At 36.9% G+C, this 14852-nt stretch overlaps 1 protein-coding gene across 2 annotated transcripts in view; it reads left to right on the plus strand.

Moving 5' to 3' along the window:
• Positions 1 to 14852, plus strand: part of LOC114642871 (nectin-3-like) — a 513459-nt gene that overhangs the window by 117635 nt on the left and 380972 nt on the right. For both annotated transcript variants that reach the window (XM_051926988.1, XM_051926987.1), the window contains exons 2-3: positions 8889 to 9230; positions 13788 to 14087. In XM_051926988.1, coding sequence (XP_051782948.1) covers positions 8889 to 9230; positions 13788 to 14087 — 642 coding nt within the window. The remainder of the gene's footprint in view (positions 1 to 8888; positions 9231 to 13787; positions 14088 to 14852) is intronic.

Below are 14852 nucleotides of genomic sequence, written 5' to 3' on the forward strand. Positions count from 1 at the left end.
AAACAAAGATACTGATGGAGAGGGGCAAAGGAATTTAAGGTGGCCTGGCATTACAACTTTTTTCGTAGGCTTCAAGGATTCTAGTGTTAAAGAATTGCTTTTAACAACCACTGGAAACAATCCCAAATATATTGCTATTAATGTAACATTTATCAGAAACTTAGTGAGTAAACACTTTTGAATAGGCTTCATTCTGAGTATTGTTTCACAAATGAATAATCAAACCTTTCTGTTGACAATGACATCTTAAACTCACAATAAACTTAAATATTTTTAGATAGATAGATAGATAGATAGATACTTTATTAATCCCAAGGGGAAATTCACATACTCCAGCAGCAGCATACTGATACAAAAACAATATTAAATTAAAGAGTAATAAAAATGCAGGTAAAAACAGACAATAACACATATTTAAATTCACAAGTGAGAAGAAACCTGAATACTGCGAAAAGCAATCCTTGGCATATAGTGAGCAGAATTGAACTCATGTTCCTTGTACAGTGAGGCAGCATTATGTACAACTGCAACAATACAGCTAATGTGCAGTAATTTTTTTTAACATCTTTATTTGCATTTTTAAGAATTTGTTGTAAAAAAAAAAAAAAAAAAAAAAAAAAAGCTTAATGTGTGGCTAATGCTTTTTGTTCCACAACATTTGTTCCAACAACAGTTTTTCCAGTTAATACACATTTTGGTAAAGAGATGGGCTCAGCACAAGTAAAACTAAGAAATAGCGTCATTATTAAATGGGGGATATATTTTTTGATGGATGTGTTATGAAGTCATTGACTTATTTATATCCCTACTTTCAGCATCCTACAGTGCATCCGGAAAGTATTCACAGTGCATCACTTTTTCCACATTTTATTCCAAAACGGATTCAATTCATTTTTTTCCTCCGAATTCTACACACAACACCCCATAATGACAACGTGAAAAAAGTTTACTTAAGGTTTTTGCAAATTTATTAAAAATAAAAAAAAATGAGAAAGCACATGTACATAAGTATTCACAGCCTTTGCCATGAAGCTCAAAATTGAGCTCAGGTGCATCCTGTTTCCCCTGATCATCCTTGAGATGTTTCTGCAGCTTAATTGGAGTCCACCTGTGGTAAATTCAGTTGATTGAACATGATTTGGAAAGGCACACACCTGTCTATATAAGGTCCCACAGTTGACAGTTCATGTCAGAGCACAAACCAAGCATGAAGTCAAAGGAATTGTCTGTAGACCTCCGAGACAGGATTGTCTCGAGGCACAAATCTGGGGAAGGGTACAGAAAAATTTCTGCTGCTTTGAAGGTCCCAATGAGCACAGTGGCCTCCATCATCCGTAAGTGGAGGAAGTTCGAAACCACCAGGACTCTTCCTAGAGCTGGCCGGCCATCTAAAGTGAGCGATCGGGGGAGAAGGGTCTTAGTCGGGGAGGTGACCAAGAACCCAATGGTCACTCTGTCAGAGCTCCAGAGGTCCTCTGTGGAGAGAGGTGAACCTTCCAGAAGGACAACCATCTCTGCAGCAATCCACCAATCAGGCCTATATGGTAGAGTGGCCAGACAGAAGCCACTCCTTAGTAAAAGGCACATGGCAGCCCGCCTGGAGTTTGAATAGGCACCTGAAAGACCCTCAGACCATGAGAAAGACAATTCTCTGGTCTGATGAGACAAAGATTGAACTCTTTGGTGTGAATGCCAGGCGTCACGTTTGGAGGAAACCAGGCACCGCTCATCACCAGGCCAATACCATCCCTACAGTGAAGCATAGTGGTGGCAGCATCATGCTGTGGGGATGTTTTTCAGTGGCAGGAACTGGGAGACTAGTCAGGATAAAGGGAAAGATGACTGCAGCAATGTACAGAGACATCCTGGATGAAAATCTGCTCCAGAGCACTCTTGACCTCAGACTGGGGCGACGGTTCATCTTTCAGCAGGACAACGACCCTAAGCACACAGCCAAGATATCAAAGGAGTGGCTTCAGGACAACTCTGTGAATGTCCTTGATTGGCCCAGCCAGAGCCCAGACTTGAATCCGATTGAACATCTCTGGAGAGATCTTAAAATTGCTGTGCACCGACGCTTCCCATCCAACCTGATGGAGCTTGAGAGGTGCTGCAAAGAGGAATGGGCAAAACTGGCCAAGGATAGGTGTGCCAAGCTTGTGGCATCATATTCAAAAAGACTTGAGGCTGTAATTGCTGCCAAAGGTGCATCGACAAAGTATTGAGCAAAGGCTGTGAATACTTACGTACATGTGCTTTCTCAGTTTTTTTTATTGCTAATTTTCAAAAACCTCAAGTAAATTTTTTTCACATTGTCATTATGGGGTGTTGTGTGTAGAATTCTGAGGAAAAAATGAATTTAATCCATTTTGGAATAAGGCTGTAACATAACAAAATGTGGCAAAAGTGATGCGCTGTGAATACTTTCCGGATACACTGTATAAAGCATATCACAACGTCAAACTGTCTAAGTAGGACTGAATTCTATAAATGCTATCCAGTTCTAGTTTTTATTTGCAAGTGTAACTTAACCTGCTGAGAACTGAAACCTTCTTTGTGCTTTGTAATATATAGAATTTTATACATTATCCTTTAAAAAGGTTAAAGTGTACAATAGTAGAAGCAGTACTGCTTTGAAGGCAGTAGTGCTCTCTCATGTTAATGTTGTTCATCTTACTTTAATTAATTAAACTGGAATAGGACTTAATATAAATCTATTAACATATGTTAGCATACATGATTTTATGGCCAACCCTAATAGGCTAAACCTATGCAGTTTTGTAAGATACTGAAGATTAAAGTGTTAGAGAAATTAGTGAAAGTGTGTGTGATGTTTTATCTCATTCCAAAATTTTCAGACCCTTAAATTTTACCAAACATTAAAGGCAATTATTTTGCAACTGCTTTTGTTTCATAATGTTATTCATTAAAATCCAAACTCAGAGGGGTGGCCCAGACTAAACTTTAACTGCCTTTGTGACTCTTTGTACTCAGTGCATTTCTACACTTTCTGCTAATTATTGTCTAAAACTTAGACCCACTTCACTGGATATAAAGTGATCTTGCACAGCATGAAACATCATGTTAGACCTGGATGCCCTAAAGCATTCACTATACCTTGAATTATTTTGCTGAAAGAAATGAAGTAACATAGAAATAACATTTTTAATGTTCATGTATGGGAAAGTAGGTCTATTGGGCTCTTGGTATGGCCACTAATTAGAAATGCTTCCCTGTTATCTTTTTCACACTAGTGTTTAATTTGAAGTTTGTTAAAGAAAATGAGTATAAAAAAAAAAAAAAAGAAAAAAAAAAAAAAACCTTACGGTTATTATAACATAATCATGTGGTGTCCGTGAATTAGAAAACCAAAAAGGAGTACTGTGTTTTGTATGTTTTTTTTTTTTTTTTTTTTTGCCAATGGCAGTTCTTAATTTTTAATTTTAAGTTTTATTTTTTCTTTTACTGTTTATACTGTTATTTAGCTTTTTAAAGACTGAATTCATAACTTGCTAAGAGGGCTTTGGTCAGTAGCATTAGTAAATGCATTTTTTCGCAGTATACTGTATATAGTGTGTATATGGTCTCATAAAATATAATGTGCCAACCAAAAAAAAAAATTCAGTGACCTCTGGTCGCAGTATTTCATGCGTGTGTTACCGCATTGCAAGCTTGGCTTGCAAAAGTGACCAAAAGGTGGTGCACATGATGTATCATTTGTTCATGGTAAATTGCTTAAATTATTCTTGTGCTTTATGCATTTAAATATTTTTAATAGGAATTTTTACAGCTATTTATTTACTGTTTTGGAAACATTTTTGAAGTGTACAGTACGTTGTGATTTTTATTTTTTTATATACCTTATAGAAAGTTATGCTTTACACTTTCTCTGAAAAGTTGTTTTCACAGTGGAGCAATGCTTATATTTTAGAAACCTATCAATAGTAAGCATAATATTTAAACTGTCAATCTTAAGTTATTATCTGTAATGATTTCGTTCATGCATCAAATTATAGAAAAAGACACAATATTATCCACTTCAATAATGGAGTTACTTTTGATTAGTTATTTCTCACTCCTTCACCTCCAAACAGCTAACGTGTGGTGAGCACACTGGTGCAAAAAGGCTGCCATCATCTAGGTGGATACTGCACGTTAGTGGTGCTTGAAGTGACTCCCCACTCACTACATAAAAAGTGCTTTGAGTAATGAGAAAAGCACTATATAAATGTAAAGAATTATTATTATTAAACTGGAGTATTTTCCTGCTTTATAGATTCAGCAGAAATATGACACATGCAACCTTATTTTTCATTTTGCCTTTGTTTTAGGAATTGTGTCAAGACAGCAGCCTCCAAAAGACATGTGTTGGTTGAAGTAGCTAAGTATGCCTTCCTGACACTGAAAATGCTCTTTAAAATGTCAATTTTGAATTTGTTATAATGGTAAAAGAAAAATCAGAAATACAGAAAACACTTCCCATTATGTTTAATGAGAAAAGAAAACTGCTTTTATTTGCTAGTGAAGCAGAACAGGATCAGGAACAGAATAAAATTTTTAGGGTACTAGAAATGTTTTTAAAATCCTGTTTTTAGTATACCTGCTAACCAAAAACCAGAACAGTGCACTAGAAAAAATATTTTTATAAATGATCCAAACTAATAATGAAAAATTTTACAAATGCTGAATGAGAAAGTGATGTGCAAAATACAGAACTACTACAGCATGTCTGGAGTAACAATGCCAAAATTAGTGCACGGTTATAAAAAAATAACGGACTGCTCTTTTACAATCAAATGTCAGAATTTGCCTTTAAATAAGATTTTTTTCATATAGATGTGAATTATATTATGTTTAAATAGTAATGTTCGTTCTAACAGCCCTAGTGGAAGTAGATTTAGGTTTAAATTTGAGTATGATCTGATTAACATTGGTAACCGAAGTCTGTATTTCTTTATGGTATGCCCTGTGGGTAAAATGTAGATTCTGAACAAAATAAGCCCCAAAACTGAATCTTGGGGAGCACCGAGGCATTCTGGGACAGGGTGATATTTGTTATTGCCCTTGAACAGTCTGAAAAATAGGACTTAAACCAGTCAAACATTGTACTAGTTAGGCTGAGGCAGTTTTCCATACAGTTAATTAGAAGGGAATGGCTGTCCATGTCAAATGCAGCACTGAGGTCAGAAATAAAGTAATTCATAACCTTAACTAGGGAAGTTTCAGTACTGTGTCTAGTTCTGAAGCCAGATTGGAATGTGCCAGAAAGATTATGGAGAAATGCATGATTGGGTAATTGAGAAGAGACAACACATTCGGGGAATTTTAGAATGAAATGGAACATTAGAGGTTGTTCTATAGTTGAATAGGTCATTTAGTAACTTGCCTTGGGTTCTTGAGGAATGGTCTGATAGTAGTAATTTCCAGTGGTGAGAGTTTGACTGTTGTGATAATAGAGAAAATGGACGATAAACAATTTTTAAGGATGAAATTGGAGAAAGGGTCAAGAATGCACTTGGAAGCCTTCATTTTTGAGACCAAATACAAAATCTTTTTCACATTTACAGTAGTAGAACTCAAACACAAGAGGGAGCACCAATTGGAATATATCTAAACTGGATCAGAGGAAGAGGGATTGAAGAAAGAACAATTTATGTGGTCTGTTTTATTGATGAAACTGTTGAAAATAAGCTGCACTACAAAAGAACAGACTGATTTATTAGTCCGTTTAAGCAATTTTATTCATTATACTAAATAAAGGTTTAGAGTTGCTGGACTTTGAGAGTGTTATTTTATACTAATTAATGTTGTTCAAACATTTTTCTACAAACAATAACACCAGATGGTTTTATATTCCCAATGAATTTGCCTTACCTTTAGCTGTAAATCCATGTAATTCACTTGAATGGAGAAGTTTTAACAAAAGAGAGCTATTTTTTTTTTTCTTTTATGTGGGTAAATTGATCCAAGTAGATGCAAATGTAGAATTGTATTGATGTACAAGCTTCCAGTTCTCAATTCTAACAACTGTGTTAGAAAAGAGACCATGATTAATATTTTTGCATGTAATAAGTTTTATGAGAAGTGAGGGAACTTTTGAATTAATGAGTTTATAACTGAAATGCAATATTCAATAACTACAAGATTACAGCAGTGCAAATCAAATCCAGAATATAATTTTTCTTGTATGTAGAAAATTGTACTTCATGTAAGAGTTTGAAACAATCAAATATCAGAAAAAAATATCACTGTAAAGCTACAACTAGAATTGTCAACATGGATATTATGATTACCACACAAGATCACAGAAGAGGAGATGGAACTGAGAAAAGTAAGAGTTTAGCACATTCAGTACAGAACACAGTGATGAATTTGGGTGACCGATAGATCAGTACAAGTAAAACTGGAGAAACACATAACTTTAAGCAAATGTCATTTTAAAGATGGTACACTAGAACACTTCAGGAGGAACAGTGTGGTTTTCGTCCTGGTCGCGGAACAGTGGACCAGCTCTACAGCCTTAGCAGGGTCTTGGAGGGTGCATGGAAGTTCACCCAACCAGTCTACATGTTTTTTGTGGACTTGGAAAAGGCGTTTGACCGTGTCCCTCGGGGAATCCTGTCGGGAGTGCTCCAAGAGTATGGGGTACTGGACCCCCTGAGCTGTTCGGTCCCTGTACGATCGGTGTCAGAGCTTGGTCCGCATTGCCGGCAGTAAGTCGAACCCGTTTCCAGTGAGAGTTGGACTCCGCCAGGGCTGCCCTTTGTCACCGATTCTGTTCATAACTTTTATGGACAGAATTTCTAGGCGCAGCCAGGGTGTTGAGGGGGTCCGGCTTGGTGGACTCAGGATCGGGTCACTGCTTTTTGCAGATGATGATGTCCTGTTTGCTTCATCAGGCCGTGATCTTCAGCTCTCTCTGGATCGGTTCGCAGCTGAGTGTGAAGCAGCTGGGATGGGAATCAGCACCTCCAAATCCGAGACCATGGTCCTCAGCTGGAAAAGGGTGGAGTGCCCTCTCAGGGTTGGGAGCGAGATCCTGCCCCAAGTGGAGGAGTTCAGGTATCTCGGGGTCTTGTTCACGAGTGAGGGAAGAATGGAGCGCGAGATCGACAGGCGGATTGGTGCGGCGTCCGCAGTGATGCGGGCTCTGCATCGGTCTGTCGTGGTGAAAAAGGAGCTGAGCCATAAGGCAAAGCTCTCAATTTACCAGTCGATCTATGTTCCTACCCTCACCTATGGTCATGAGCTATGGGTAGTGACCGAAAGAACGAGATCGCGAATACAAGCGGCTAAAATGAGTTTTCTCTGCAGGGTTTCCTGGCTCTCCCTTAAAGAGAGGGTGAGAAGCTCAATCATCCGGGAGGGGCTCAGAGTGGAGCCGCTGCTCCTCCGCATCGAGAGGAGTCAGATGAGGTGGCTCGGGCATCTGATCAGGTTGCCTCCTGGACGCCTCCCTGGTGAGGTGTTCCGGGCATGTCCAACCGGGAGCAGGCCCCGGGGAAGACCCAGGACACGCTGGAGGGACTATGTCTCCCGGCTGGCCTGGGAACGCCTTGGGATTCCCCCGGAAGAGCTAGAAGAAGTGGCCGGGAAGAGGGAAGTCTGGGCATCTCTGCTCAAGCTGCTGCCCCCGCGACCCGACCTCGGATAAGCGGAAGAGGATGGATGGATGGATGGACACTAGAACACAATTTCACAGACTGACAAGTTAGAACTTTACAGAGGGTGAAGTGTATCAGTATAATTTTAACCTGCAGTAGAATGCATACCAAGATTTGAGTATTCATTGGGCTACTGGCAAGATTCACAGAAGGTTTAAAATCTAAAATGATGTCATGCATTTGCATACTTTAATTATTCAGAGAGTATATATTCAAATAAGAGTGTATGATCTTTGCAAGCTTAGTAATATCCCATTGAGTGTGACACAACTTATTTGTACCTTTTTATGTGTGTGAAAAGCCTGTCAGAGCAATGATTTTAGTAAGAGATATTGGATGTTATAGAGTTTAGCCGAGGATAAAAGTTCAGACTTCGAATATGTGATGGTGAGTATCTCACCATGGCAGTGTTGGGACTGCCAAATATTGCAAAAGAAAATAATCCTACAGAATGCAGATCTCCACAAGGTTTTCAGCCATTTACTGATCAACAATCCAACAACCATCTTAGAAAATAATGCGGGAGAAAACGACGATCTTACTATACCATGTTACCCAGAGCTTAAAAGCTAACACCTAACAGTCTGTCTGGTGGGTTTGCTGCGCTCCTCTCAATGGATATCTGGACACAGCTAAATGAGAAAATGGAGACTCACTCACTGAACACACAGAACGTGCCAGTCACAGAAAACGCACAAACGAGTAGTACCAGCAGGAAGCAGTAGCTAAGTGTACACTGTGTACTGTCACAGGAAGAGAAAATAAATTTATCTGCAATAACCCCCAATGCAAATGTTTAACTTGTACATATCCTCTTGCAGCTGACTAACGGATTTTAAGGCATTACTGACAAATAGACTGCTAAAAATAGACAGAACTAGGATTTAATACATGATTTTGTTCCATGCTCCCTCACGCCAACAAAGTGTACCGAACATAGCTCAGATGCATAACTATTAATAGTATTATATCTTACTAGTAAAGCCCGACTCTATTTGTAGAACTGTTATTCCGTTTTTGTATTGATAAGGGCTCTGTATGTGTGAATGCTGATTGCTGGGCTGACCAAAGACACTCGCCATGACAGTGGCACTGGTACTTTGATGCCCGCTTAGTCTTGACAGTGAATAAATTGCTAAAAACTGTTTTGATAAAATAAAAATTAAGTGATTAATCTTTATAATGTGCATTATATAAACCCAACTTCAATTCTTTTATTTGCAGGGGCAGTATCTGATCGAGTGATTGTTGATCCACATATAACAGCAGTGTTGGGAAAAAATATCACATTAATCTGCAAAGTTTTTGTCGTGGAGGCTCTCACACAAATTTCCTGGGAAAAAGTACAGAATGGAAGCACTCAGACTCTTGCTGTCTACAACCCATCCTATGGGATCTCAATTGATGAGCCATATCAGCAAAGGATGTCTTTCAAAAGCCCTTCCAATAGGGATGCAACGATTATACTTGAAGATGTCAGATTTACCGACACTGGAGAATATATATGCAAGGTGACCACCTTCCCTTCTGGTAACTCGCAGTCATCAACCACCGTTTCTGTTATGGGTATGTAAGTCGTGTATATTTAAAATGCAGAGCAAAAAAATGTTCTTGGTCGTGTGCAAAGAAGAAATTATAATTTATAGAGATTCTGTCATATACCCCTCCCCCCATTTTGAGTAAGCAAAAATATTGTGCATTTGTGTATCTTAATATGTCAAACCTAAAGATATACATTTTATGCAGGAATGTGTGAGGTTGGATAAAAATGGAGATAGGTCCATAAATATTTAGACAGAGACAACTTTTTTCTAATTTTGGTTCTGTACATTACCACAATGAATTTTAAATGAAACCACTCAGATGCAGTTGAAGTGCATACTTTCAGCTTTAATTCAGTGGGGTGAACAAAACGATTGCATAAAAATGTGAGGCATCTAAAGCATCTTGTTAACACAATCCCTTCATTTCAGGGGCTCAAAAGTAATTGGACAATTGACTCAAAGTCTATTTCATGGGCAGGTGTGGGCAAGTCTGTTGTTATGTCATTATCAATTAAGCAGATAAAAGGCCTGGAGTTGATTTGAGGTGTGGTGCTTGCATGTGGAAGATTTTGCTGTGAACAGACAACACGCGGTCAAAGGATCTCTCCATGCAGGTGAAAGAAGCCATCCTTAAGCTGCAAAAACAGAAAAAACCCATCCGAGAAATTGCTACAATATTATGAGTGGCAAAATCTACAGTTTGGTACATCCTGAGAAAGAAAGCAAACACTGGTGAACTCAGCAACGCAAAAAGACCTGGACGTCCATGGAAGACAACAGTGGTGGATGATCGCAGAATCATTTCCATGGTGAAGAGGAACCCTTTCACAACAGCCAACCAAGTGAGCAACACACTCCAGGGGGTAGGTGTATCGATATCCAAGTCTACCATAAAGAGAACACTGCATGAAAGTAAATAGAGGGTGCACTGCAAGGTGCAAGCCACTCAAAAGCCTCAAGAATAGAAAGGCTAGATTGGACTTTGCTAAAGAACATTTAAAAAAGCCAGCACAGTTCTGGAAAAACATTCTTTGGACAGATGAAACCATGATCAACCTCTACCAGAATGATGGCAAGAAAAAAGTATGGAGAAGGCGTGGAACAGCTCATTATCCAAAGCATACCACATCATCTGTAAAACACGGTGGAGGCAGTGTGATGATTTGGGCGTGCATGGCTGCCAGTGGCACTGGGACACTAGTGTTTATTGATGATGTGACACAGGACAGAAGTAGCCGAATGAATTCTGAGGTGTTCAGAGACATACTGTCTGCTCAAATCCAGCTAAATGCAGTCAAATTGATTGGGCGGCGTTTCATGATACAGATGGACAATGACCCAAAACATACAAGCAAAGCAACCCAGGAGTTTATTAAAGCAAAGAAGTGGAAAATTCTTGAATGGCCAAGTCAGTCACCTGATCTTAACCCAATTGAGCATGCATTTCACTTGTTGAAGACTAAACTTCAGACAGAAAGGCCCTCAAACAAACACCAACTGAAAGCCGCTGCAGTAAAGGCCTGGAAGAGCATTAAAAAGGAGGAAACCCAGCATCTGGTGATGTCCATGAGTTCAAGACTTCAGGCTGTCATTGCCACTAAAGTGTTTTCAACCAAGTATTAGAAATGAACATTTTATTTCCAGTTATTTAATTTGTCCAGTTACTTTTGAGCCTCTGAAATGAAGGGATTGTTTAAAAAATGCTTTAGTTGCCTCACATTTTTATGCAATCGTTTTGTTCACCCCACTGAATTAAATCTGAAAGTCTGCACTTCAACTGCATGTGAGTTGTTTCATTTAAAATTCATTGTGGTAATGTACAGAACCAAAATTAGAAAAAAGTTCTCTGTCCAAATATTTATGGACCTAACTTTGTACTGTATTTACATAGAAAAACTAATTTAGAAGAAATATAATGAGAATTAATAAGAAAAAATGTATTTAATATATATTAATTTTATAAAATATACTGTATTACCTTCTGTCCTGGATACCCGATTTTTATTTATTTTTTCCTTGTGTGTCTTCTTTAGATCATCCTTCTGTTAAAGACATGCTGTACTTGTTGCCATTCAGTATTGTATTAGATAGATAGAATGAGTTACAGCAGACTTTGCAGTTGTATTGCTATCCAGTGAAAAAGTCCTGATTGAATGATCTTAAATGAGAACACAATGTTTATATTTTTAATATCTTAAAGCTGAAATAAAATCACACTAGCTGTAAAAAAAAATGAGGATGATTAGCATTGTCTTGCATGCTTTTACATAGACATTAACAGCTGCATGTGATGTGATACTCTAATCATCGTTTGTTTAAGCAATGTTTACAAATTTTGGTGCTTTAATAATGATTTTAACCATTTTAATATTAGATTAATATTGAAATTATTCCTCCTTTTTTAATTTTTGCCATAAATAAGGTTTGAGTATTTTGATTGTGTAGCATGAATTAATTGTTATTGCAAAGCTTATTTCATTTACATACAATAATTTAATGAAAGGCTAACATTTTTAATTGACAGTTATGGGAAATGTGTGTTATGGTTTTAATACAGTATATTAAATAGCATTAATATAACATTTTTAAAATGTCTTCCATCAGTATGGAGCATTCTGACTGGTTTTATATTTCTGCTTTGCACAGTGTACACCATTGACAGCTTTATCTTTGCTCCATGGAGCACATCCTACTGTAGTTCCCAAAGGCTAACAAACAATGTTGTACTTTTTTTCATTACATTGTTTTTTTTTTTTTCTGGCTGCTCACTAAATTCTTCCTTGAATATTATCATATTGCTGCAGTACAACACCAGACCATTGATTGTTTCATATGCGCCGCATACTGTTACTAGAAGGCATACTACTGAGAATAGGTTTCATGAATTAAAAGGTAGATACAGTGGAATATTGAGCCAACCATTTGGTGCTCATATTGATGTTAGTTCACTTGACTGCTTATTTATTAGAAATCTTTTGGGTTTTAGGACACTTTTTAGTAGGATGTTTTTTCCCCTACCTGACAGCCATATACAGAAACCTCATTTCAGCTTGTCCATCATACTTGTCCGTCAAACTATTATTGTTCTTGTATTTATCTTATTGTCATTTAGTTGTACTTGTCTAATATGTTTTCATTTTTACTTTTTACTTAGTTAAGAAACATTTTCATTAATGTGTTGTTTTTAGCTTCCATTAATGAGAAAACACTGATTTGTAATAGACTCAATTACAAGATTTTTTTTTTTTTTTTTAAATTAAAGACAGGTTTTATAATTCAAGTTATAAAGATTTGGCTTCCTGAAATAGGATACTGTTGTCCCTTTTTGGTGACTGTTTCTTTGTTTCAGATTAAGAGTCTGTTTTGAATCTGACTGTCCCAAGACACTTGAAATTTTCAACAATTTGTAATGTTTGGCTCTTTTTTGTTGTGTGCTAACTGTTTCCCCTAAAATTGGTTATCATTTCTTTGTTTTTTTTTTTTTTTTTTTTTAAACATTGAGTTGTATAAATGGCATTTTAGTAACCCAGTCATCTACAACTGGACTATGACAGGTTTCATTCTCAATAAACTGGTTCAAAATCACAGAACTTTGACAAATTAATTTTATTTTCAAATTTACTGTCACATTCATTTGCATATAGAATGTACTAAAATGTGAAAGAACATCCATCCCTCTGAGGAGACCCTGTTAATGAGGACCGCTAAATAGACAGACATCCAACTAATTTGTTTTTTGAGTCCTGCCTCTTTTTAAATCAAGTTAAAGTCCAAATAAAAATCTCAAGCCTCTTTTGCAAGGAAGTGGAGCTGTAAGAAAAATGTAGTTAAAGCTACATACTTTAAACTTAATTGAAATATAAGCAAAATTAGATGTTTACACTTTCATGAATATTTACTTGGTTGACACATTTCTAACTAGTTCTACCTACACACATTTTGTAGGCCAGGTAAATTAGTCAGTATTTTACCAAATTTTATTTGCTTGTGGCACAGTTAGATTTTAAGGTTGTCTGCTTTTGTGCACTATTTGGTTGTTTGAATTCTCATAGTTGAATGGAATACATTCAAGAAGAGTGTTTGTCCAGGCTAAGGGAACACAGCTGTATAGTACAAGTATGGTTAATTATAAACCATTTTAAATTTGGAAAAGAGGCAGTTTAAACAACTTATTCAAGGTCTAAGGTGAGGATTAAACCCATAATCCACACCACCTTCTCAGCTCCTTAGGTCATCAAAAAGTGGGAAAAAAGAAAAAGAATGCATATACAAATTTAAAACAAATTGTTTATTATATTATTTATTATACATTAAATGACCATGAAAAGATGGTGGTTATTCTTTATGCTAAGAACCTTAGTGATAAAAAAAAAATACATTGCTTAAGACAGTATCACCCGACTTAAGTGCCACAAGAAACATTTGTACTTGGCATTACTATAAATAAAACCTTTTTTGTGTACTGTGTAGGCAATTGAAATGTTTACAGTTTGAGTATACTTAATGGTTGTCATGCTTACTGTATATATGATGTAAACTAATTTCTGTGTTTTTTTTTTTTAATTTTTCTCCAACACAGTTGAACCAAAAGTATATGTTGTGAAGGGTTCACAACCTCTGATTGATGGTGGAAATGAGACCATAGTTGCAGTGTGCAAGGCTGAGAAAGGAAAACCTGCTGCTGAAGTCACCTGGGAGTCTGATGTTTTTGGACAGTCCTTTCAAAATCTGAGCACAGAACCTAATGAAACAATAACTGTTAGCAACTATTACAAGTGGATACCAACTAGATTTGCACAGGGAAAACAGCTAACCTGTGTAGTCAGGCATCCAGCCTTAGAAATGGAAGTTCGAATTCCCTTTGTTCTGAACATAAAGCGTAAGTATTTTCTCTCCCAAGGTTTGGAGGTTTGGCTTTCACAGGCACATTTATTGCCCTCTTCTTATTTTAGGCTTTTAAAGTAAATCAGTTAATCAGTAGTTCTGATTTGTTGTTTTCTTCCTGTATGATAAATATAAGGTACTCTGTATGCAAAATATGAAGCTGTTTAACTTTACTATACTTAGTACATACATATATATATATATATATATACTATATATATATATATATATATATATATATATATGTGTATATATATATATATATATATATATATATAAATATACACACACACACACACACACACACACACACACACACACAGTGGACCCTTGACTTGCAAACTCAGTTCGTTCGCGAGGGCTGGTTGTAACTCAAGTTGGTTGTAAGTCAAGACTATATTTCCCATAAGAAATAATGGAAATACGCATAATGCGTTCCGAACCTCCCACAGCAACACTTACTTAACCTTTTCATAATAAAAAAGGGTTGTATAATGTGCATAATTTATCAAAACACCAATAATTTTTCTAATGTACTAACCAAAAAGTGCCTAACCTACCAGAAGCAACAATTTCATACTGTACTCACCATTTAATTTGACATCTTTGGGCTGCAGGGAGGGAGGAGGAGGAGAATGAAATGGAAGGTGGTTATTGTTTGGAAGGAGCCTCCTTATACAAATCTTTTCTTTGTAAAATTGTCGAGATGGTGGTTTTCGACATGCTGTACATATTAGCGAGATCGGTCACACGAACACCA

This window comes from Erpetoichthys calabaricus, chromosome 4, assembly GCF_900747795.2.
Source record: "Erpetoichthys calabaricus chromosome 4, fErpCal1.3, whole genome shotgun sequence".
Classification (NCBI taxonomy): Eukaryota; Metazoa; Chordata; class Cladistia; order Polypteriformes; family Polypteridae; genus Erpetoichthys; species Erpetoichthys calabaricus.